This window comes from Mus caroli, unplaced genomic scaffold (genome assembly GCF_978045245.1).
Source record: "Mus caroli unplaced genomic scaffold, Mus_caroli_1 scaffold_11, whole genome shotgun sequence".
Lineage (NCBI taxonomy): Eukaryota > Metazoa > Chordata > Mammalia > Rodentia > Muridae > Mus > Mus caroli.
The window spans coordinates 24155969-24180326 of NW_028227266.1; the positions used below are offsets into that span (position 1 = coordinate 24155969).

General features: G+C 41.7%; 1 protein-coding gene across 4 annotated transcripts in view; it reads left to right on the forward strand.

Annotated features, from left to right (window-relative positions):
• The window catches only part of Ncapd3 (non-SMC condensin II complex subunit D3), a 63585-nt gene that overhangs the window by 5488 nt on the left and 33739 nt on the right, over positions 1 to 24358 (forward strand). For all 4 annotated transcript variants that reach the window (XR_015048918.1, XM_029481307.2, XM_021171882.3 and 1 more), the window contains exons 2-16: positions 1368 to 1522; positions 5738 to 5900; positions 8889 to 9073; positions 9437 to 9607; positions 9916 to 9977; positions 10314 to 10401; positions 12542 to 12675; positions 14675 to 14747; positions 15735 to 15860; positions 15996 to 16248; positions 16720 to 16776; positions 16993 to 17064; positions 20140 to 20213; positions 20719 to 20853; positions 22598 to 22818. Coding sequence is in view for 3 of the 4 variants with exons in the window: in XM_029481307.2 (XP_029337167.1) it covers positions 1368 to 1522; positions 5738 to 5900; positions 8889 to 9073; positions 9437 to 9607; positions 9916 to 9977; positions 10314 to 10401; positions 12542 to 12675; positions 14675 to 14747; positions 15735 to 15860; positions 15996 to 16248; positions 16720 to 16776; positions 16993 to 17064; positions 20140 to 20213; positions 20719 to 20853; positions 22598 to 22818 (1969 nt within the window). In the remaining variant the exon portion in view is untranslated. The remainder of the gene's footprint in view (positions 1 to 1367; positions 1523 to 5737; positions 5901 to 8888; positions 9074 to 9436; positions 9608 to 9915; positions 9978 to 10313; positions 10402 to 12541; positions 12676 to 14674; positions 14748 to 15734; positions 15861 to 15995; positions 16249 to 16719; positions 16777 to 16992; positions 17065 to 20139; positions 20214 to 20718; positions 20854 to 22597; positions 22819 to 24358) is intronic.

Here is a 24358-nt window from a genome sequence, read left to right on the forward strand (position 1 = left end):
TTCACCAACTATTTTCTTAAAATGTTTATTGAGGGGTAATTAATAGGTGTTATTACATCTTAGAGATGAAGTAGTGGAGGCTCAAGAACAGTAGACATGTTATGACTAAATTCATACCAATAATTTTATGAAGATTCTGGAATCAGGGCCAGTCATTGCCTTCCAGATCTGACCTGATGCTAGTGACAGTATCGAGTTATCATAGGCAGAGCAGAGACAGGAAGAAAGATGCTTTTTCACCTGGGATGCCTATAGTGAGCATTTCTGCAAGTACAGAGAGAGGTACAGTTACATACAGTCTTCAGTTTCCTGGGCATTGAGTCCCCTTCTGCTTATAGCTTTACCATGACTGAGCTGCATTCTCAGCCTCCCTCATTGGGCCTTCTTTCAGATCATTTGCACATCTTTGGAAGGAATACTGTGCAAAGACACATGGGCTACAGGTACTTCCAAGTGACAAACCATGATGGGCAGATTGTGGTCTACAGAGACCTACGGATTTCAGAGTGTACTGTGATGCTGAGAACCGTGACGTGAAGGGAAGATCTCTCATTCTGTCTTTATACTCATAATCCGACTTTCTCTTAAAACGTCCTCCTAAATGGTGGTGAACTTATAAGGAATATTAATTTGAAGATACACCTGACTGATAGATTGAGATACCCAGTTTTGCATCTGGTCCTGGTTTTACGTGGGGTGGGGAAGTATCTGATGAGGAAATGGGTTAACCTTAAGGCTGGGAGTCCTAGTGAGGAGCGGCGCTAGAAGGCTGCGCTGCTGTCCCTTTGATTCACATTCTTTTCATTAGTGTTGTGTGCTTGGGAGCCACCTAGTATTTCTGTATGAGTCTGCTTTGTCTTTTAGTGTAAGCGTTTCGGGGAAGTGATATCTCTGTTTTGACATGAGATTATTGTCCAGGGCCCCGTACAGTGCCATATATTTTGTTTGGGTTTGTTAACTTGTTTATAAGACTTTCACAAAGAGATGGCCAAAGCTCTTGGTGATGCATGTGTCTTTTCTGAGTGGAATTTACAAGAAAATTTGATCCCTACTTTCGTTCAAGAACTATTCCCTGAAGCTATTACACCTAATAGCTAATGTTTCTTTTTGATATTTTTAGATTTGTTTTTATTTTACATGAATGAATGTTTTGTTTGCATGTATGTCTGTGCCCTCAGAGGCCAGAAAAGGGTGTTGGAGCCCTTGAGACTACAGTTACAGGTGGTTTCCTTAATCTTTATGACAGCTGTATGATTGTAGTTAAAATGGGAATGGTGACTGTTTTCTACACTATACCTGGCATCTGAAGGTGATTGTTTTTTACTAGCTTGAGGGTATTTATCTGTTTTACTTCATTTTTTCTTAAGAATGGGTGAAGACCGTGTGGGACCTGGACTTCACGGAGATTGAGCCTTTGGACCCTAGCGTAGTAGACGAGATCCTGGAGACTGGAAGAGATGCATTCACAAAGCTCTATGGAAGCCTCTTCGCCTTTGCGACTGACGAAAGTGGATCCTTAGAGGTAAAAAGATAAAAGAGCGAATCAAGTGACTCATTTTTACGTGTTAAAGAGGATGAAAGTCATCATAGTTTAAGTTAAAAATAGTTTTCTCAGGTGAGAGTAATGCAGAAACTCTGCTTTCCTCACTGGACAGTCCTAGTAGCTTGGCCTTTTGTTTTCAAGATGTGACCACCTTTTTACAATAGCAGTTCAAAGGGTGAAGCAAGAAGGAAGAGCGCCAGACAAACCAAGGGAAAAGACTCCGAAAAGTGAAATAACAATTCAGGCATGCCTTAGCTCTAAGAAAGCTTGTATTAGACTGAAAAGTAGTTAGGTAGTTGTACTGGCTAGTTTTGTGTCAACTTGACACAGCTGGAGTTATCACAGAGAAAGGAGCTTCAGTTGAGGAAGTGCCTCCATGAGATCCAACTGTAAGGCATTTTCTCAATTAGTGATCAAGAGGGAAAGGCCCCTTGTGGGTGGTACCATCTCTGGGCTGATAGTCTTGGGTTCTATAAGAGAGCAGGCTGAGCAAGCAAGGGGAGGCAAGCCAATAAAGTACATCCCTCCATGGCTTCTGCATCAGCTCCTGCTTCCTGACCTGCTTGAATTCCAGTCTTGACTTCCTTTGGTGATGAACAGCAGTATGGAAGTGTAAGCTGAATAAACCCTTTCCTCCCCAACTTGCATCTTGGTCATGATGTTTGTGCAGGAATAGAAACCCTGACTAAGAGGGTGGTTTACACAGGGCTTAATACCGTGTTCTACCTGGTGTGCTGCATGTATTAGAGTTGTCGGAGGACAACTTAATTTTGGTTCTTAAATGCCTTCCACCTCTTTTCTTTGAGTACTAACCACTAGGTCCCTCGATAGCTTGTAATTCCTAAAGGGATCTAGCCTGTTTCTGCTATTTCACATGGACTCCAAAGGAAGCATGAGATTGGCATGATTTGTGAGCCAAGTTCTATGCCCATAAAGGCATCTCTCCAGCTTTCATGAGCTTATTAACATTGAGATCATGAACTTCTTTTTAAAAAGAAGCAAGTTCAGCTAGACATGGTGGTGCATGCCTTTAGTCCCAGCACTCAGGAGGCAGAGGCAGGCAGATCTCTGTGACTTTGAGGTTAGCCTGGTCTGACAGTGAGTTCCAGGACAGTCAGCACTACATATTGATACCCTGTCTCAAACAAAACAAACAAAAACCAAATAAATAAATAAGAAGCAGTCATAGTAGCACACACCTTTAATCCCAGTACTTGGAAGGGGATTGTTACTACAAGTTTATGGCCAGCCTGAGCTATAAAGAAGATCCTATATATATATATATATATACAAAAATCAAAGGGGCCAGCAAGAGGGCTGGCTGCTCAGCACTCAGCGGGTGAAGATGCTTGCTACCATGCCTGACAAACTGAGTTTGAGTCTCAGGACCCTTTGACCTCTACATATGTGCTGTGATAAATTCACAAGTGTTCACACGCACACACAATAAGCAAATAAATGTAATTTAACAAAGTTTTTATTAGGGAGTAAAAGCACAAGTCTTCATTCAGGCTAAATGTGATAGTACACTCCTATCTAATCCCAGTGCCTAGGAGACGAAGGCAGGCCATCACTGAGCTGCAGTTACAGACAAGCAGAACTCATCAAGAAGAAGTCATGGAATTAAACATCCTTTTAGAGTAATACTAAGCGTTTCATTGAGTACTGTAGAAACTAGGGATGGGTTGAGACAGTAGGAATATGCAAGGACTATTGAGAGTTAGGGCTGTTATGATTGGCATTCAGACTTTTTAAACCATGGGAGACATGAGTTAGACTGAGAACAGATTACAGGTGATGTTAAATACTGTCCTAATTAGGCCTCTTGCTGGGATAAAGCACCATGACCTAAAGCAATTTGGGAGGGAAGGATTCGTTTCATCTTATGCTTTGAGATAGCAGTCTATCACTGAGGAAGAGCAGAGCAGGAATCTGGAGCAGACGCCATAGAGGAGTGCTGCTTTCCGGCTTGCTCCATGGGCTGGGCAGCCTGCCTTATATATGTACAGCAGGAGGACTAGCAGCCTAGGAGTGACAGGATCCACAGCGAGCTGGGTCCACCAACATCCATCATCAACTCACAGCATGCTCCATAGGCTTGCCTACAGGCCAGTCTGCAGAGGACATTTTCTCAGTCGAAGTTCCCTCTTTCCAAGTGACTCTAGCTTGTGTGAAGGTAACATGGAACTGGCTAGTATAAATGGGCTTTACTTGTGGAGTTTGGTACATTGACTAAGACATGGTTATGCCTGAGGTTCTGTTGTAAGTGGCACACATATATTAACTCACAGTGTGAATAGATCTGCTTTAGAACAAATGTTCTTCCGCATAGGCAGACTACAGGGGGAACAACTGCACCAGGAGATCCCTTGGGAGGCTGCTGGAATAGTATGTAATGAGTGCTAATGGTACCATCTGCAGTTTTAGTTGTGGAAACTGGAGAAGATGACCAAAAACATGAAAATTGTTTAGGTAGAATTAATAGAAGTCTTAGAATTAAGAAGTTATGGCCATGTATCTAAGACACGTTAGGTAGAAAAGTTAAGGACGGGACCTTAGCTCAGTGGCACAGTATTTGCCCAGCATGCATGAGGCCATAGGTTCAGTCCCCAGGATGGCCAGCAAAGCCTTAGAACAACAAAACTTGGAGGAGGATGTTAACCAAGGTGAGATTGCATTTGAAGATCACTGAAGGGTATGATTGGAAGTTAGAAATGCAGGTCAGAAGGCCAAAAGGTAAGAGCAAAAGGTTGTGGATCAAGGCGTGAGTAGGCACTGAGACAAGGGTGTTACTAGCTAGGGCAAGAAGAAGGCCCAGTAAGAACGGAGAGTTATTGGATGAGGCCCCAGCAGGGTAGTCAGCGATGGGAGTACTGACCCTGCAGACTAGACAGCAGCCAGGGGATTGCAGCTGACACAGGGGAATTATGGTGACTAGGTAGTACAGTCAGAGGAGGGGTGCCCACTGCATTTGGAGTGAGAGTATGACTGACCTTCAAGGAAAAGAGAATACAAAAGGATTCTCCAGCAGGATCCTACTGTGCAGCCCATGCTAACATTAAACTGTTGTCCTTTTTGCTTCAGCCTTCCAGTGACTAAGACTATAGACATGTGTCACCATGCCCCATTTTGTTAGGATTGTCACCAGGCTGTAGTATGTGCTGTTCAGTGTGGCTACTCTGCAGCGTTGCCTATCCTTTTTACTATTTAGCCCTGGCTGTCCTAGAACTCACTGTGTAGACCAGGCTGGCTTCCAACTCAAAGATCCACCTGCCTCTGCCTCCATGCATGTACCGCATGCCCTTCTTTTACCCTTGTTGACTTCATTTTTGAAGGAAGGAGGAAACATCGCACTTGTCTGACTTCCTGAATTTTGTTAGCCTTCATTATTACTTTTAAAGATACTTAAGGTCTGGTATGGTGGTGGTACCTGTACTGGACTCCGGGTCACCAAGCCTTGTCTGTGGGGTATTTTCATAATTGCTAAATTATGTAGGAGGGCTCATTCCCCAATGGGTGGTACCATAACTAGATAGGGTAGCCGTATCATGTGTAAGAAAGCTAGCCGAGCAGAGGGCAGAGAGCTAGCCAGTAAGCAACATTCCTTCAAGATTCCTGCTTCAATGTCTACTCCAGTTCCAGCCCTGATTTCCTTCAGTAATGGGTTGTGACCCAGAAGTACAAACCAAATGGACTCCCCATGCCTCCCTCCAGGTTGCTTTCAGACATGTTTGCACAGCAACAGAACTTGTCTCATCATTATTGGCTAAATAGCAGGGATGGCTACAGACAGTTGCTGGGCCTAGTGACTTCCTTCTGCCAGGCAACCCCTACCTCCTAAAGTTTCCACAATTTCATAGCACCAGCAGCTGGGGAAGAAACACTGAACGCACAAGCCTATGGTGGTGGCTCAGATTCAGGCAGGAACAACTTAGCTTTTTGATTCTATCTCTTTGGAGATTGCAGACATTTATAATTAGGCAATAAACTGTGCATATGTATTTGCGTGTGTGTGTGTGTGTGTGTGTGTGTGTGTAAGGATCTAGCACAAGGCTTGTGTCTGCTAAGCAGGTACTGGGGTATATTTACACTCCTTATTACTCTTTTGAGATGCCAAGTCCTCATATATATCAGTATGCTTTTTTTTCCAGTTTATCTGATCACTGGCTCTTGTGATTTGCACTCTCCTTCCAGAGCATCTGGACCTTCTTCACTGAGAATAACATTTCCAGTAACACACTGGTGGCATTGTTTTGTCACTTCGTCCAGGAAGCCCATAAAAAAAGTGCCAGTGCACAATATCGAGAGTACGGCCTTCGTGCTGCTGGGCTCTATTTCTTGCTGCTAGAAATACCAGGTATGTATATGTCTGGCCCTCTGTTGGTAGGTTCCTCATTGTATGAACCAACTAAATAGAAAGAATACTTGAAAATGTTACATTGTTGCTAATGTGTATGTTCTTACTCCTGTGGCAATTAGATGTGTCCTGAGCATATATAGACTTTTCTCTCGGTTCCTAAGCCATACAGCACAGCAATTATTACATAGCATCTACATTGTATTGGATGTCTAGACAGGATTTGAAGTATACAAGAAGATATGTAGTTTGTGTGCAAATAGCCATCTTCAAAGAGAACAAAAGTTAGTAATTATTCAAAGTTTTATATGAGGGACTTGACTGTTTAGTGTCCTTAGATTTGGGAGTCTGATTCTTGTTAGTATTTCAGATGTCGGTATTGGAATTTTATCCTCCCTCTTGGGTGTGTATCTCCCCCCTCTCTTCTCTCATTAGAGCCCCCTCCTTCTTCCCATTTCCCCCCATGAGATAACTTGTGTTCTGCGATTTCTCTCTATATAGCTCCCCCCTCCCCTCCCCTGACAATGGTCTCTTTTTACTTTCTGGTTTCTGCAGTTACTCCCGGCTCTGTGCTCACATCTCTGAGAGAACCTGCAACATTTGTTTTAGGGGGTTCAGGTTACCTCATTCAATACGATCGTCTCTAGTTTATCTGCAAATTTCATGATTCCATTTTTCTTCACAGCTGAGTAGTCTTTCACAGTGTAGATGTATCACATTTTCATTATCCATCAGTTGGAGGACATTTAGGTGGTTTCCATTTCCTAGTGATTGTGAGTAGAGCAGCAGTGGACATGGCTGAGCTGATAACTGTGGGATAGGATGTCCAGTCCTGTAGGCATGTATGTGCCAGGGAATGGCACAGCTGGCTAGGGCATATCAGAAACGTACTTTTAGCGTTTTAGGAATTCCTCACACTGATTTCCATAGTGTCTCTACCAGTTTGCAGCTCCACCAAAGGTGAATGGGAGTTCCCTTTTACCTACCTACCCTCTGGCATTCTTGTTTTGTTTCTTGGGGTTTTTTTTTTTGTTTGTTTTTTTGTTTTGTTTTTGTTTGTTTGTTTCTTTGAGACAGGTTTCTATCTGTAGCCCTGGCACCACTACACTTAGCTTTGTTTTTGTCTTCTGTTGTTGGTTATTTATCCCATTCTGACTTCGGCAAGATGAATTGTTTTTGTTGTATATGTCTCTAATTGCTAGTGACCATGATCATTTTTCTGAAATATTTCTTAGCTGTTTTTTTTGGCGGGGAGGGGTCTGAGGAGGGCTAAGAATTCTCTTTTTAGGTCCGTGGCCCATTTTTTGAATTGTTTGTTTGCTTTTGATTCTTGGTGCTTTGAAGTCTTATATGTTCTAGATATTCATCCTCTGCCACATACACAGCTGGCAGAGATCCCCAAATTCTTTGTGCTTCCCCCTCACCAAGTTGATTGCTTCTTTAGCTGTGCAGCCTTTTTTTTTTGTAGTTTTTGAAGTCCCCCTTGTCAATTGTTGGCCTTATTTCTTGGGCAAATGGAATCCTGTTCAGAAAGTCCCTAGCATGCAGGCACTGGCTGTGTTTTCTTCTAACAGTCCTTCCCTGTGTTTCAGGGTTAGGTCCTTGACCCATTTGGAGTTAGTTTTTATTAGTTTTTGTGTGAAGTTATAAATACATGTCTAACTTCATCCTTCTATATATGGGCATATTATATTCCCAGCAGCCTTTGTTGAAAATGCTTTCTTTTTTCCAGCTTATGTTTTTGTCATCTTTGTCACATATTAAATGGCTGAAACTATGTGTACCTATGTTTGGGTCTTCAGTTCTGATTTTGTGCCAATTACTATATTCTTTTAATTACTGTGACTCATGTTGTTAGGGTTATATTTCCCCTGTACTCAATGCTTTGGATGTTTAAAAGGCCCCTGTTCTCTGTGCAGAGCTCAAATATGTCAGCCCTGTGTGGAGTCAGAAAATTGTTTCTTTTCTGATGTTCTGGCGAGAGTTCTTGCGCATGCGCTGTGACAGACTTTTTAGCCCACATGTGCACAGTGGCGGCCACCCCACACACAATCCCAGCCATTTCTTCAGAAGTCTGCTCCACATGTCCCAGCTGACCTGCCTTTCTGACTCTGATCCCTCTACTTTGCACAGCTATCATTTACTTGCAATTACCATTTCTCTGCTGAGATCCAGAAACTCCCTACAGGCACAAAATTAGGGCAGTTTTGAGTTTTATGTGTACCCTGGCCCCACCCCCTTTTTCTCTTAGTGGTTTATCTTGGTTGTATTAGACATCTTTTTTGGATTTTACAGTTGTGTTCAGTTGGAGACAAGTGTAGAATGAGTTTATCTGTCAGAACCAGGTCTCAGAATCGTGTAATTTATTCCTGCTCTCTTGGCAGTGTTGCTCTGTTCTAGGGCTGAAGTTGAAAATGGTGCTTCTTCACTGAAGGCTCATGGCTCCTTAGAGTCGGGTAGAGAGGCCATCTTTTACTTCTTAAACTTTCCATCTTCTTAATGCCTACTTTTGGTATGTGTGTGTGACGAATGTGTGCACGTGTGTATAAAGCCTGAGGTTAAGCTCAGATGACTTCGTCTTCACTCCCCACTCTTGAGGCAGGATGTCTCTGACCTCAGAGCTCACAGTCCTTCATCAATTTTAGTCAGCTCACCTAGCAGCTTGACCTAGAGATCCCATGTCTGCCTGAGTGCTGGAAATGCAGGCAGCTGCTCTGCTTGCCTGACTTGTGTAGACTCTGGGGAGCTGAACTCTGGTCCTCACACTTGCACAGTAAATATTTGATACACTAAGCCACCTCCCTAGACTGAAATACATATTTAAGACAATTAAACCTAACTTGCTAAAGCTGATGGAGGTGCATGTCCATAATGCCAGCACTCCAAAGAACAAGAGAAGAAATTTATATGAGTGCAAGTTAGGAAGACCCTGTCTTAACAAAACAACAACACAAACTAACCTTCATATTGTCTATTCCTTGTGACTAGGCAGCGTCATCAATCAAGTATTCCACCCAGTGATGTTTGACAAGTGTATTCAGATTCTGAAGAGGAGCTGGCCACAAGAATCTAACTTGACTCAGAAAAGAAAAAAGGACCACTCCAAGAGTTCTAAGGATAATTATAGGAAGGGCAGAAAAAGAGGAAAACCACCTAGGAAAGAGGATTATCAGGTAAGAAGTGGGGAGGATGAGGAGACGTTTCCAGGCTGGGCCTGGCCATGTGTGCGCCCTTAGCCTAGCACTCAGGAGACAGGCGCAGGTGGTGTCTGAGTTTGAGGTCAGCTTGGCTTTAAGACAGCCAGGGCTACAAACTGTCAAAACAAAACAAAAAAACCCCAAACTACACAAATACAGAAGTAAACAGAACTGTAGTAGTTAAGCAGACCAGATTACTCTGGCCTTTGAGACCTAGAACAACACAGGGAAGTGGGCAGAGGTGAGCAAAGTTGGCCTGGCATTTACTCCATGTGGGCAGATGGAAACCAGGGGGCAGCATGAGCCAGCATCAGTCACTGCACGTTTTCCATGATCCAGGCGGATGAACTTTCAAGAGAGGAAGAGGAGGAGGAAGAGGAGATTTATTTTTCTGGCCGGGACCTTTGTCAAATACGAGATGCCATATTTAATCTTCTAAAGAATTTTTTAAGGCTTCTGCCCAAGTTTTCTCTTAAAGAAAAACCACAGTCTATTCAAACTTGTATAGAGGTAAGTGAAAATTCCTAAGACTTGGGGGTAACTACAGAGCATGAAGTTCTAGATCGGCAGGTCTCAAACTGTGGCTCACGACCCCTTTTGCAAATCTTTTATCTCCAAAAATATCTTCATTATAATTCATAACAGTAGCAAACTGACAGTTATGAAGTAGTGATGAAGATAATCTTATGGTTGGGGGCTCACAACATAAAGAGCAGCATTAACGGGTCACAGCATTAGGAAAGTGGAGATCCGCTGTTATCTCTAGTATTTACTGAATGGAGAAAACACTCATAGCTTTCTTGGTATTTGTCTTCCAGGTATTTGTTGCATTAACTAGTTTTGAGCCAATTCCTCATAAATTTCTTATTTCACAAGCCAGGTAAGGCCTTCATCTTGCATCATGACAATCTAATGTTTTTCAGCACTGAAATGCTTTTTTATTCTAATTAGTGTGTAAGCAGGATTTATTCATTTAAGTTTGGCTTATAGAAAGTGCTGGTGGGGCACCCATGTAGTCTAGTAGTTTGAGGTCAGCACACAGGGATACTGTATCCAAGGAAGGAAGGAAGAGGGGGAGGGAGGGAAGAGGGAAGGAGAGAGGGGAGAGAGAGAGAGAGAGAGAGAGAGAGAGAGAGAGAGACTGACTTACAGGCTATGGAATATTCCTAGTGAAATCAAATCCATTAGCCAAGGTTTTCCCCTTTCTTTCCTTTAGGAACCTCAATGAAGTAAAACACATATCAGAGCTGGCCTACTATGGACTGTATTTGCTGTGCTCCCCAGTACATGGAGAGGAAAATAAGGTAGGGGAGACTTATATTCTAATACCCTAGTTGAATTGAAAGTGGCCAAACTAAATAATACAAAGATGTTTAATAACCCATTTGTCTTCAGTTAGCTGAAGTCATGTGTGGTAAGAGAAGTGAGCACCTGTAATACTTTTAGAGAGAGAACACATCTTTTATTACCCCTTATTATTATAATTGTTCTGTTTTCTCATTCTTGGGAATCTCTATTGTGGTTAGTTGAGCCAGTAGCTTGTCCTTTAGGATTACAGGCAGACTGCATACCTGCCCAGCTTTTATGTAGGTTACAAATTAAGTTGTATTGTAGTGATGTTTGTTTAGGAAAGCTGATACAGGATTGTACTGGCCATATCTTTAGACATCCACTGGAGAGGTGTCTTGGCGCATACGCTCTGTGGCTCAGGGGCAGCTGGCTGTGTTAGCATTTTGATTTGCTAGGTCATTTCAGAACTTGGGTGTTCTTTCTATAATAAAATATCACTGTTTTTGCTTGCTATCTGGTCTTCGTTACCCAGTAGTTATTTGGCGGCCCTAACAAATTATTTCTAAGTTTCTTAGAGGAAACAAAGTTTGGTATTGCTTAACTGGGAGAAACAGACTAAACACTTTCATGTAGAAACTGACCAAGTTGTCCTAAAGAAAGCAGTCAGGGCTGGTGTGGTAGTACATGCCTTTAGTCCCAGCACTCATTAAACAAAGGCCAGGTTTGAGGCCAGTTTAGCCTGGTCCACATGGCAAATTCCAAGCCAGCAGGAACTGTACAGTGGGACCCTGTCTCAGTAAAACAAAAGAATTTTTAAGTTTTTTTGGTAACTCCTATGTGCTTGAGAACACGATAGTATCTGTACTATGCCTGTTGATAGTCTAGAATTCTTAGGGTGCCATTGGTGTTAACTATTGATAGCCTGCATCTTGCTTGCCCTCTGAGTTACTATATGTTACTTTCTTAGTAAACATTGTAGTTGTAGTAAGGGAACCTCACTAAACTTCGCTATCATAATAAAAGCAGGATATTCTGGGGAAAGCATGATCAAGTTCCTGTGGCTTTGGATGAGTGTGGTATAGTTAGTATGCTGCAGCACTATGTAGTTAAAGGCGTGTTGGGGCTCTGCACATCTGTGTTCAAATTCCCATTCCACTTCCTACAAGCAGGGTGTTCTGTTGTGAGTTACTTGATCTTGGGAAAGCTTCCCATTGGGACAAGGAGAACAGAAACTTTCATCCTAAAATAGCCACCAAATTAAACCAAATGCTGAATACAGAATGCGATTCCTCTTGCTTCAAAAACAAGTTAAAAAACAAACAGCATCTTGCTATGTCATCCAGGTTGGCTTGGGATTCTCTATATAGACGAGGCTGACCTTGAATTCACAGCGGTCCATCTACCTCTGCTTCTCAAGTGCTGGGATTAAAAAGCATGCACCACCATGCCCAGCAGTGTGCAATAGTTTCCATCTTCATTTCTACATGTTTAAACTATGAATATGATGGAATTCACAGGTGTGTTTCCATGTCCTTTAAAAGATAGTCAATGGGGAAGGTCACCCTGTAGGTATACTGTGTCTCTAGGGGTTTTTAATTGTGAGGATATCTTGCTTCATGTTAGACAGTCTTGGATTTAGGAAAATGTTAATTATGCGATTTTGAATAACTTATCTTTGAAATTTTGTGACTTGCACAATGGAAGTTATGTTTCTTTTCTTGCTTTCCTCAAAGACTTGTTCAGATTCTTCAGTCTAGTTACACACATGAGAGTGTTTAATACCTACCACCATTTAAGTATTTACTGGAATTTTATTTGTCAGATAAATACATTATATGGGGTAATATATTGGATGTTTCATAAAATACAAGTGTGTTCCCTTTTAAAATATGATAATAATAGTATTTACTATTAATGAAGTATAGTTTGCCACATATCTTATATTCTGTGTCATGATATGAAGACATTAGGGAAACAAGATGGTATTCTTAAAGTTACTTGTTGTAATTTATTAATGTAAATAACGTAACGCATAAGGCATAGCATGTACTTACCTAGTCGTTGCCCAGAAACACATCCCTAGTGGTTAGCAGCAAAATCTTTGATCACTAGATTCTGTGTCATAGTTTAAATCAAATTTCCTTTCTCTCCTAGGTTATTGGTTCTATTTTCCATCAAATGCTGAATGTGATATTGATGTTAGAAGTCGGGGAAGGGTCCCGCTGCGCCCCGCTAGCCTTAACCTCACAGGTCATCAATTGTAGAAACCAGGCAGTGCAGTTTGTCAGGTACAGTATGTACACCCTCAAGTTTTCCTGTACATCGCTCGCCCTTGAAAGTCCGGGCCTTGCATTAACCAAAAAGCCTGACTCTTGTGGCTTGGGAATGTCAGACCCAGTGGTGGTTTTGTGGGTCAAACTTAAGAACTTTGTCACCTATCTGTTTCCTCTGCCTGAGTCACATTTGACAGCTTCTGTGTTGGGGCATTGTTAAAGACACAGTGAATCTGTAGTTCTTGAGCCAGAGTCAGGCTCTAGTCAGCTGAGAGGACAGCTGCCCACTCCTGTCAGTTTCCGCTCAGGCATCCCTTCTCCAGAACAGGAGCCTACTGCCTCATCCACTTTTTTTCTCTACTTACGTTTCTGTTCCTTGCACTTTTTTTGTTCTCACTTTTCTCTTCCATCTTCTACATCAAGAAGGACTTGCTGAAGGGTGAAAGTGAGGAAGTTGCTTTAATATCTTACATTGACTAATGCTTAGCTCTACCTAAAAGTCCCCTCTTAGCTTTACTGGTACGTTTGCTGTTTGCTGTGTCTTCTGTTTTCATTGCTCCACCACTGACTGATTAATTGGTATTCAGTGTAAAGGGAATGGTCCATGTTAGTGTGTGTATGCCTGCAGGCTTCTTTCCTGGGGTCTGGATGAAGATTCTGGCACTGACTGATACTCTTTGCAGAGCAAGTGTCTCCCGATAGGATTGGTTTGGTTTAGGACAATCTCACTGTTACCAAGGTTGAACTAGAACTCACTGTGTAGACCAGCCTGGCCTAGACCACCACCACCACCTCCTCCTCCTCCTCCTCTTCCTCCCTTCTCCTTCTTCCTCTTCCTCTTCTTCCTTCCTCTTCCTCTTTCTTCTTCTTTCTCCTCTGCCTTCTCCTCTCCGTCCTCCTTCCTTTTCTCTTTCTCCTTCATTTTTTTCATGTCTGTATGCTTAGCAAACATAGGGAGTTCAAAGTAAAGTTCTTGGGAGAATTGATTCTCCCCTTCCCCAGTGTGGGTCTTAGTGATTGAACTTAGATCACCGAGCTTAATTGGCAGGTACCTTTACCCACTGAGCCATCCCACTGACTAGTTTCATGGATAAGAATTTTTAAAACATTAAATATCTAGGAATTTAGATATTTAGTGTTAAGTAGAAATGTTTTTTTCCATACGACTTCATGGCACATGCCTTCAATCTCAGTACTAGGAAGGCAGAGGCAGGCTGATCTTTGTGAGTTCAAGGCCAGCCTGGTCTACACTGTTAGTTCCAGGATAGCCTGGGCTACATAGACAGCTCTTGTTTCAGATAAAACAAAAACAAATAGAGTTTGTCATATCGCCAGATGAATGTTTATATAATGGTACAAATCAAATAATAAATTCTTCTAAAAGGAGAAGCCATTAAACTAGTGCACCTCATTGAACTAACACAAGGTGGCACTATGTCCTTCTGATATATTTATTCTAAAGTGATGTACATCTTACTATGAAATTTATTATAGTTAAAAGATTGAATTTTCATCCTTCCCTGATGACTCAACTTCTCAGTGATGACTCTGTAACTTCATAGGAAGCATGTTTTTCTAACCTGTTGCAATGTATCTTTAATTCTTTATTTTACTGAAACAACTCAAAGAGGTAGTTTGTTTTTACAATTTTTAGTTATTATTATTGCATTGTGCCTGTGTGGTTGTGTGTGTGCGTGTGCGTGCGTGCTGGCATGTGCTCAGGCCTGCACCACAAGCACAGACAGAGGTCAGAAGACCACTTCATGGAGTCAGTTCTGTCGTGAAACCTCTAAGTGTTTAAATGGGTTCTGGGAATCCAGTTGGTTGCCAGACTTGTGAGCCAAATGCCTTTACTTGCTGAGCTAATAAACCTGGTTGACACGATGAGTAGGTTGTCTTTAATGTTTGAGATTTCTAAAATATACTAGTATTGGTTTTTTGAGCACAGACTTAAGTCCTGCTGTGTCGTCTTCACAGATACATTGTAACTGGATTTGTGTTTTTCTTTAAACAGCTCACTTGTGGATGAACTACAAGCAAGTGTGTTCCCAATCCTTGGCACTTTACTGCAGCATATCTGTGCCAAGGTATTTGTTTAATGTCTTTGTTCTTAAGAACCAGTTTGTAGCGTCATGAAAGGATGCTCTCTTAAACCAGGCAGAGTTTTGATTGGTTGGTTGGTTTTCATGGGTGCTTTTCAGGCAGGTTCTTGCTGTATAGCTAAAGGTAGGCTTGGGTCGTGTGTGATCTGCTTGCTCTTGGCCTTCCGAGTGCAGAGATGAAAGGCATGCACCACCATACCCAGCTAATAGCAAAGTGTTCTTTCAAAATACAAGCTATTGATTTTGAAAAGAGGTAAACATGCACAGAAGCGTGGAGAAGCGTGTGGTGAGTGAACCAGCACCTTCCCACCATTCATCACTTTGGTCTGCTTTGTGTAGCCTGAATGCACATGCACAGTGGTTTGTTTTCTTCAGAAGCAAATTCCATCGTATTCTTTCATTCCTAATATTTCAGTATGTTTCTGTATAAAGGATAAGAACATTTAAAAGAACATACAATATTTACCACCTAAAAGACAAAGTACTATCAGTTATCTAATCATGTTCAGTTCATAAAGGTTTTTTATGTGTGTGAGTTTTGCTTACATGTATATATGTGCACGTGTGTACCTCGTGCCCATGGAGACCAGAAGAGGCTACTGGTTCCCCTGGAACTGGGCTTAGAGACAGTGATAAGTCACAGTGTGGGTGCTGAGATCCTCTGCAAGATCAATAAGCACTCTTAAATGCTGAGCCATCTCTGTAGCTTCCATTATCAAGTTTTTGCTGATAGTTTATCAGTTTGCGGAGCTGTTTAAGCAAATTCCTCTTCCTGTGAACCCTATCTCCTGTAGAGGTGTGTAGTCTGAAGTGTTCGGTTTCTCTGCAGAGAGGCTTATAGTTTAGTCCTCAGTGGGATAAGAAGCATAAAGTTTGTCATTTATCCAGTGTTTAAAGGTCACTGAGCTAATCACACCTGCTTCAGTCATTCTCCAAGTGGATGGCCAGCCAGCTTTCTTTAATTTGTTCCAGGTGGTAGACAAAGCAGAGTATCGGACCTACGCAGCACAGTCCCTGGTCCAGCTGCTTAATAAGCTTCCCTCTGAGGAGTATGCCACATTCATTGCCTGGCTTTACAAATATTCACGAAGTTCCAAGGTAGGAGATGTGTCCGAATACAAGCTCGGGTCCTGGCTTTGACTGTCTGATGACAGCCAGGTCTGAGTGCAGAGGAAGCTTCTGCTTTGCTTCTCACTCAGTGACGGATTCCTTCCTCTGATTCTGCCTTACCAGATTCCACACCGGGTCTTCACTCTTGATGTGGCTTTAGCTCTCTTAGAGCTGCCTGAAAGAGAGGTGGATGACACTGTATCATTGGAGCATCAGAAGTTTCTAAAGCATAAATTCTTTGTGCAAGAAATTATATTTGATCGTTGCTTAGACAAGGCACCTACTGTCCGCAGCAAGGCACTGTCCAGCTTTGCACATTGTCTGGAGTTGTCTTCTAGCAACATATCTGAGAGTATATTGGAAATCTTCATTAACAGTGAGTGGGAGAGGCTAGAGGCATAACTCAGTGTTTGCTTACCTAGTATATATGAAGCCATGAGTCAGTACCCACTTTGAGTGGCCAGAAAAGAAGAAAAAAAATCAAAAACTGCAAATGGACTATTCTTTGTTAAGGCTACATGTATGTTCATGTATGTGTGTGCGCAGTGTGCGCACACTAGTTAATTTTAACCCTCACAAATCACTTTATCATTTGTTGTTGTACTGTATGTGTAGGATTCATCCCAGGACCTCACACAGCTGTGCATGTATTCCACAACTTGAACATGTCTCCCACTTCAAATCCCTTTCTAAAGCAAGGGAATCCTGATACATTGGAAACTCCCTTTCTGAAAGAGAAGAATGTTGTCAGCAGTTTTGAAGGTGTCTGCTTTGACTGTGGCTCCTGTGTATGTTTCCATACGATTTATGGTACTTCTCTCTCTCTTATGTGTCTGCTTACTTTCAGGTAATCTAGTTACAGGAATACAGAGTCACTCTAACACCGTACTAAATCCCTCAACAGGTACTCATCAGTATTTTTCAAACACTGAATTGGCTCTAAAAAAACAATGTGCTGCCATTAGAACAACTCCACTTCCCCTGCCCATCTGTCCTGATGTTGCTCCTTTCTTGGAGAAGCTCTAGGCTTTGCTTTGGCTGCTTTATCATTTGAGTAACATGCAGTGCTCATGCCATTGAATATATAACGAACTTTGACCTTCATCTTTTTCTTTAATAGTGCTAACCAGTCGAAATTGCTACTCCGAGCAAAGCAGTACCCATAACAATGGTGAACAGACTCTTCCTGGAGGTACCCACACTTGTCTTTCCCTCTTCCTCTTGCTGCCTCTTCCCAAATATGGCTTGTTCTACTTTCATAGCATAGATATTGTATACATATGCAAATTTCTTACAGTTTTGATTTCCCATGTAAGGGGACATGAGTGATAATGTATTTCCAGGCCTGACAGGTTTTGCTTGACATGATCTCTGGCTCAGCGCATCTCTCAGCAAGTGGCATCATTTTGTCCTTCTGTGTGGTTGACTAGGACTCCCCTGTGTATAGACCACAGTCACTTTATCCATTGTAGACGCTGAGGTCTATGTGTGACTCTGGTGTTGTGAATGATGCCACAACGGGCATGCAGACATAGGTGTATCTGTCATGTATTAGGCTAGATTTCTTTCGGTTAAAAACTAACATTCATGTGATATAGCTGAGTCATAGGACAATTCTGTTTTTTATTTTATTGAGACCTATTTGTTACTATGTGTATATTTAAGACAGGGTCTTACTATGTATTCCTGACTGGTCTCAAACTCAGAGATTCGCCTGTCTTTATCTCCTGATGCTGAGTTTAAAGGCACTACTGTGCCCAGCCAAGAAAGTCAGTTCTATTGGCAATGTGTCAGGATTGTGTTTCCTCCTATGTCCTTGCAAACATTGGTGATTTTGTTTATATTTTTGAGACAGAATCTCTTGTGGCCAAAGATGACGTTGTGCTCCTGAAATAAAGTAGAAACCAAGTACCACCTTCCATACCCATAATACTAACTACCGACATGGTAGAATAGGAGTACTCTGAAACAGAAAGGGATTTTATTTATTTACTTACTTAATTAATTATTTTTATTTGGTTTTTTTTTTTTTTTTTTTTTTTTTTTTTTGGTTTTTTTTCAAGACAGGGTTTCTCTGTGTAGCCCTGGCTGTCCTGGAACTCACTCTGTAGACCAGGCTGACCTCGAACTCAGAGATCCTCCTGCCTCTGCCTCCCAAGAGCTGGGATAAAAGGCATGTGCTACCACTGCCTGGTTTGTTTTTATTTTTTATTGGTTTCGTGTGTCTGTCTGTCTGTCTGTTGGCAGTCATGCATGCTATAAGTGCATAATCAAGGTAAAATGACAACTTGAAGGATTCATTTCTCTCTTTCCACGCTTTGAACTTAGGTTGTCAAGCTTAGCAAGTGACTGCCTGCTAATCTTACCGGCTCCCCACTCAGGAAAGTTTCAGCTTTAAAATTCTTCCTTATTGTATCATCTTGTGTATATGGATGTTTTGCCTTCATGTGTGCCTATGCAGCACACGCACAGTGTCCTTAGAGGCCACGAGAGGGCATCAGATCCCCAGGGACTACAGTTAGTGGCAATTCTTGAGCAGCCCCTGCTCATAATCACTGAGCCATCTCTTCAGCCCCAAACTGGAGAGTTTCAAAAGACTAATAAAAAGGAAAGGGAAAAATAAGGGAGAAGAAAATGGGAATTGAGAAGCAAAAGAAAAATCTAGAATATTCAAAATGTGGAAAGGTGGTAGGGGAAAAGTAGAAAGTGGAGTTCATAAGTACATTTTAAAAGAAAAGAAGGAAGGTGCAGAGTGAATAGAGTAATAGGACTATTATAAGGATCAACGGCGGGGTCTCCAAACAAAATCTCAGTCTATTAGGCATCTACACTTTACCTCCTACCCTTGGAAGCCTAAGTCGCATGCCGTGTCATCATTTTTCAACCATTTTTCAACTTACAGTTTTCTCTTGAAGACACCGTGTTAAGTCTTTTTTTTTTTAAGCTTTTATTTTTTTTTTTTAAGATTTATTTATTTATTATATGTAAGTACACTGTAGCTGTCTTCAGACACTCCAGAAAAGGGAGTCAGATCTCGTTACGGATGGTTGTGAGCCACCATGTGGTTGCTGAGATTTGAACTTTGGACCTTCGGAAGAGCAGTCGGGTGCTCTTACCCACTGAGCCATCTCACCAGCCCGTGTTAAGTCTTAAGTCGCCTCTTTTGTACTGAGATTTCTCTCCTATGGTCTGCACCACACAGGCTAGTAAACCTTATCAAGCTGTTGCTTGTAAGAGTTTGAGCCAGTTAACAACTCAGGAAGGTTGTGGCGGGGAAAAAGATTACTCTCTGACCTTTCAGCAGCCAGGCATCAGCTTACCAAAATGTGCCACAGCGCTGACCTATTGTTGTCTTTTAGAAAGCACAGCTATTTTTTTTTTAAGATTTATTTATTTTATGTATGTGAGTACACTGTAGCAGTACAGATGGTTGTGAGCTTTCATGTGGTTGTTGGGCATTGAAGTTTTAGGACCTCTGCTCACTCCCGTCAACCCCAGGCGCTCTCGTCAACTCCGCTTGCTCAGACTCTGCTTGCTCCGACCCAAAGATTTATTCATTATTAAGTACACTGTAGCTGACTTTAAACACACAAGAAGAGGGCATCAGATCTCATTACAAGTGGTTGTAAGCCACCAAGTGGTTGCTGGGATTTGAACTCAGGACCTTCAGAAGAGCAGTCAGTGCTCTTACCCACTGAGCCATCTCACCAGCCCATAGCTGTTTTTAAGAACGTGTTATTTATAGTGTATTCTTTTTATTTAGTTAATTTTTAAAATGTTGTTGTTGTGTGTCTGTATAATGGAGTAAATAAGCCATGCCATGGTGCACATATGGAGGTCAGAAGACAACTTTCTTAGGGACTTTAAGCAAGACTTGCAGGCTTACGTGGCAAACCTCTGTACCCACAGAGCGATCTTCTCAGCTCCTCTTATTTAATGAATTACTAAATGTTCTTAAAATTCTCAGTTTATGTTCCATTTGTATTAAGACAGAATCTATAGAGAACAACTCTTATAGGTGCTTGGTAATCCCAGAGGCTTTTCAAGAAGAAAACTGAAAGGAGTCAGATATTACCTCATCAGATCTTTAAAAGGCCTCTAGGTCATGATAAGTCTTACCTGTTTTCAAGACTTTTCCATCCTCTTCTTTCTTAGGATTTAGAGTAATTAGTGAGTCTCTTAGCCAGTCCTGTCTTCTCAGTGTTGTGACATGTTAGGTTGTGCCTGGTCTTTTTCAAGATGGTGACTCTTTGGTGTTGGTCCACAGAAAGATGCTTCATGACAATGCTGAGAAAAAGAACCAAGGATGAGAAGATCAATGTCAGGAAGTCTGCACTCCAGGTAGGACCATGAAAACTCAGAGATGCCACACTTGATACTTAACCTGCTTTTCATACTTGACTTTGGTGCTGCCGTTTATAAGCTGTAGAACTAGAAGAGCTTGCTGATTTTTAAGCTTTCACATTTACTTGGTGGCTTTTTAAGACATACAGCTGTGGTGGGGTGTAGTGGTACATACCCATAGTCCTAGCCCTCTGGAGGCAGAAGCAAGCATCCAGATTGAAGCAAGTTTGAGTTTGAGGCCAGCCTCATCCACATAGTGAGTTCTGACTCACCCAGGCAATGTTATATAAAACAGACCCCCTTTCATTTCAGTAGGTTTGTGAAGTTGTTTGTAATGTTCAGTTTCCCTACAGATTCTGTTCAAAAGATGAATACTCTAGGGAAGTAGGGTTGATCCCTAACCCCAAAATGTAGACAACAGGAACTGGAAGTGTTTCTTTGTCTATGTTTACTCTTTCTGTCCTTGTGCCTTTTGCACACTACTCCATTTTGTACTTTTCAGGTGTTAATGAGCATTTTGAAACACTGTGACATCTTGAGCATGGAGCAGGACCTGTTGATCCTGCAGGACCATTGTCGAGACCCTGCCATATCTGTGCGGAAGCAAGCCCTACAGTCTCTTACAGAACTTGTTATGGTGAGGAGCGCCACACTGGGTACAGAATGCTCAGTGCTTTGCATCAGAAGTAGTTCTGAGTTGACTTTAATGGTTCACACTTGTAATTGTAACATTCATAAGGCTGAGGCCATCTTGGTCTACAGTATGTATGTCCCATCTCAAAAAAAATAAAAAATAAAAGAAATTCTGTACTTGTAGGCTTCAGGCTAGAGCATATACTTTGCATGCCCAAAGTACTTGAGTTTAGTCCCCAACACCAAAATGAGGCAGGACTGATTGTACACAAGAATTCCCTGTTGCTAAACGTTAAGTAAACCATTTAGAAAGTCACCTGAGCCCACTATAGGACTAAACCCAATCAACAGGGGAATAAAAACAAATGGCAGATAACTGCCTTTTTAAATTCAACTAAGGACTTAGGGAAACAGTGTTGTGCTACTGCTTGATTTTTATCTTAAGTCCCAGCTAGAAGAAGAAACTGAAAATTTTTTAATTGACTTTAATTTGTATTTATGTGTATGTCTGTGTCTGTGAGTATGTGAATGCATGCGCGGGTGCCCACGTGGGTCAGAGCTGTCATATCCCGCAGTTGATCATGGGCCAGCTGATACCGGTACTGGGAACTGACTACTCTAGAAGAGCAGCAAGTGCCCTAACCACCGAGGCTGTCTCTGTTAATTACTTTTTGCTGCTGTGACAAAACACCAGATCCAACAGCAACTTACAGAAGAAAGTGTTTCTTTTTGCTCCTGGTCCCAGAGGGTCAGAGTCCACTGTGCCAGGGAGGCATGGCAGCAGTCAGCAGGTGTTATGATCATCTGGAAGCCAAGAGCTCACGTCTTACACAGAGAACAGACTGGACTGGGACAAGGCTTCAGCAAGGCTGTACCCTCCACGCTGTAACCTTTCCAAACACTGCCAGCAACTGGGGACAGAGTATTCAAATGCCTGAACCTAAAGGACAGTGCTCATCTTAACTTTGCACCATCTCTTGTCACTTAAGATTATAAATATCACCAGAAGAGTTTGTTCATTACTATGATATGTAATTTACTTCTCCTAATTAATTGGCTGTTGAAATTTTTTTTAAAGGATGACTATTTTTATCAAAGAAGGCATTGAAGAATGCATAATTTTTAAGATTTATTTTTATTATTTAAGAGAGAGAGAGTGGGTGTGAGTGTGGGTGTGTGGGTGTGGTACGTGCATGTGAGCATGTTCATGTTTATGCAGTGCCCATGGAGGCTAGAGATCTCAGAGCCTCTGCATCTGGAGGTAACTGAGTTGTGAGTTGCCTGACGTGGGTACTGGGAACTCAAGTTAGGCATCTAGAAGACCAGCAAGTATGGTTAACTGCTGAGCCATCTCTCCAGGCCTAGCAATGCATATTTTATCTTTTGGAAGTAAATATCATTTGTTATTGGATTTGAATAACCAAAGTAATATTGATCACTAATAATAAAATAATGAGTTTAATTTATAAGTTTAATAATCATCGACTCATCATAGGCTAGAGGTTGCAGTTGTTTTTCCATGTCTTTGAATGTTGTTTTGGTTTTCCTTTTGTTTTTGTTTTCTTTGCAGCTAACTGAATTACTTTATTTGGTTATTCACAGTGCCAAATATTATGCCAAGGGTTTCTTACCCCTTTTAGGTGTGATTAGATTTAGCATGTCTTTTGAAATGCCAACTGAAACTTCATTGGCATGTACCTAGACTTGTATTAATGTCAAATAATCTGCTATAATGTTTTCAACCTTAGGCCCAACCTACATGTGTCCCAGTCCAGAAAGCCTGGTTAATGGGTGTCATCCCAGTGGTGATGGACTGTGAGAGCACAGTGCAAGAGAAGGCCTTGGAGTGCCTGGACCAGCTCCTGCTGCAGAACATTAAGCATCACAAGAAATTTCACAGCGCAGACAGAAGCCAGGTGCTTGCGTGGTCCCTACTTGCTCTCCTCACCATAGAAAGCCAGGATCTGAGGTACATTGACTGTATCCTTCACATTTCTTATAGAAGGCCATGTATTGTTTTGTTATGTTTTAAAGAGTTGTTTTTTATTTTATGCCTATGAATATTTTGCCTGTGTGTGTGTGTGTGTGTGTGTGTGTGTGTGTGTGTGTGTGTTTAGCTAATGGGTTACTTGATCTTTTCAGCCCTTTGGTATTAACACTTTCCCACTAACAATGCGTTCATCCAGTCAGTGTTTTCTCAATACCACCGACACTTGTGCTGATGTTCCTTTAAGGGACGGATGTATTCCACAGCAGAGTCTACTGTCTCACTCTTGTTATTATCTTAGTTTCTTTCTCTGTTGCTGTAATAAAATTCCCTGACTGGAGTCTTAAGGAGGAAATGGTTTATCTTGGTTTACTGTAGCATATTCTGTGAGGGAGCCACAGTAAAAGAGCACAGAGCAACAGATGCCAATGCAGAGCTCTGTCTTCATTGAGTACAGCTCAGGATCCCACCCACAAAATGTTCTTGTCTTCCCATATCATTGAATGCAGTCTGAATAATCTCTCACATACATTCTCTGATGCTGACCGTGAGCAAATCCCTCGTACAGAAAGAAGCCTACAGTCTTGCTCTGTAGGTGATTCTAGACTGTCAAGTTGATGTATAATTATCACCTACCTAGTCTTAAGTCCCAAGGGTACCCAGTTTTAAACAATCGGCTCACTCTCAAAAGGCTTTTCCTTTTTTACGTTTAGTTATTTTTTAACTTCCTAAACATTGGGCTCGTTGGTATTCCATGCTTTCCTACCATAATGCATTTCTACAGGATCCATTACCTTCTAAGTGTCCTGTGATGTGCATTCTCTAATGCCTGATAGGACATGAGGACCCTTTAAATGCCTACTCTTCAAGTAGGCAAGTAAACGCTTGTGTTTACAGACTATTTATAGCTTCATTTCAGTCCCGTTTCATAATGTTTTCAAACACACAACTCTCTTGATTTCAAAATGAATAAAAAATAACCTCCAAAAAAGGAGGCTGCTGTTGTTCTGACACAACCTTCAGCCTACCCAGCCAGCCACCCAGCCTAGACACACTGAGTAGGTGTCACAGCCTTCTCTCAAAGTGGGTGTTGCCAGAGGGAGAGAATATAACAATATATGGTCAACTTGGCACAAGCTAGATACATCCAAAAGGAGGGAACCTCAGTTGAGAGAATGCCTCCATAAGTTCCAGCTGTAGGGCTGCTGCCCAGTTTATGTAGTTAAGGTTCAGTAAGAGACCTGGCTCACAAAATACGGGGGACAGTGGTTGGGAAGACACTCAACACCAACCTCAAGAATATGCATGTGCACACAGGACACTCGGGATTAGTAACATGAATACTTGTACATTGGAAGCCTTTTCAGTTTTATTTGTGTGTTACTAAGGTATACAAAACTTCAGCTCATTTGCTTTGCCACATTTAAATGCTATGATGTCCCTTCTCTGGCCTCTCATTAAATAAGAGATATTCTTATCTTCTTTTATTTTGTTCCTATCAACATTGATGTACCTGATATAA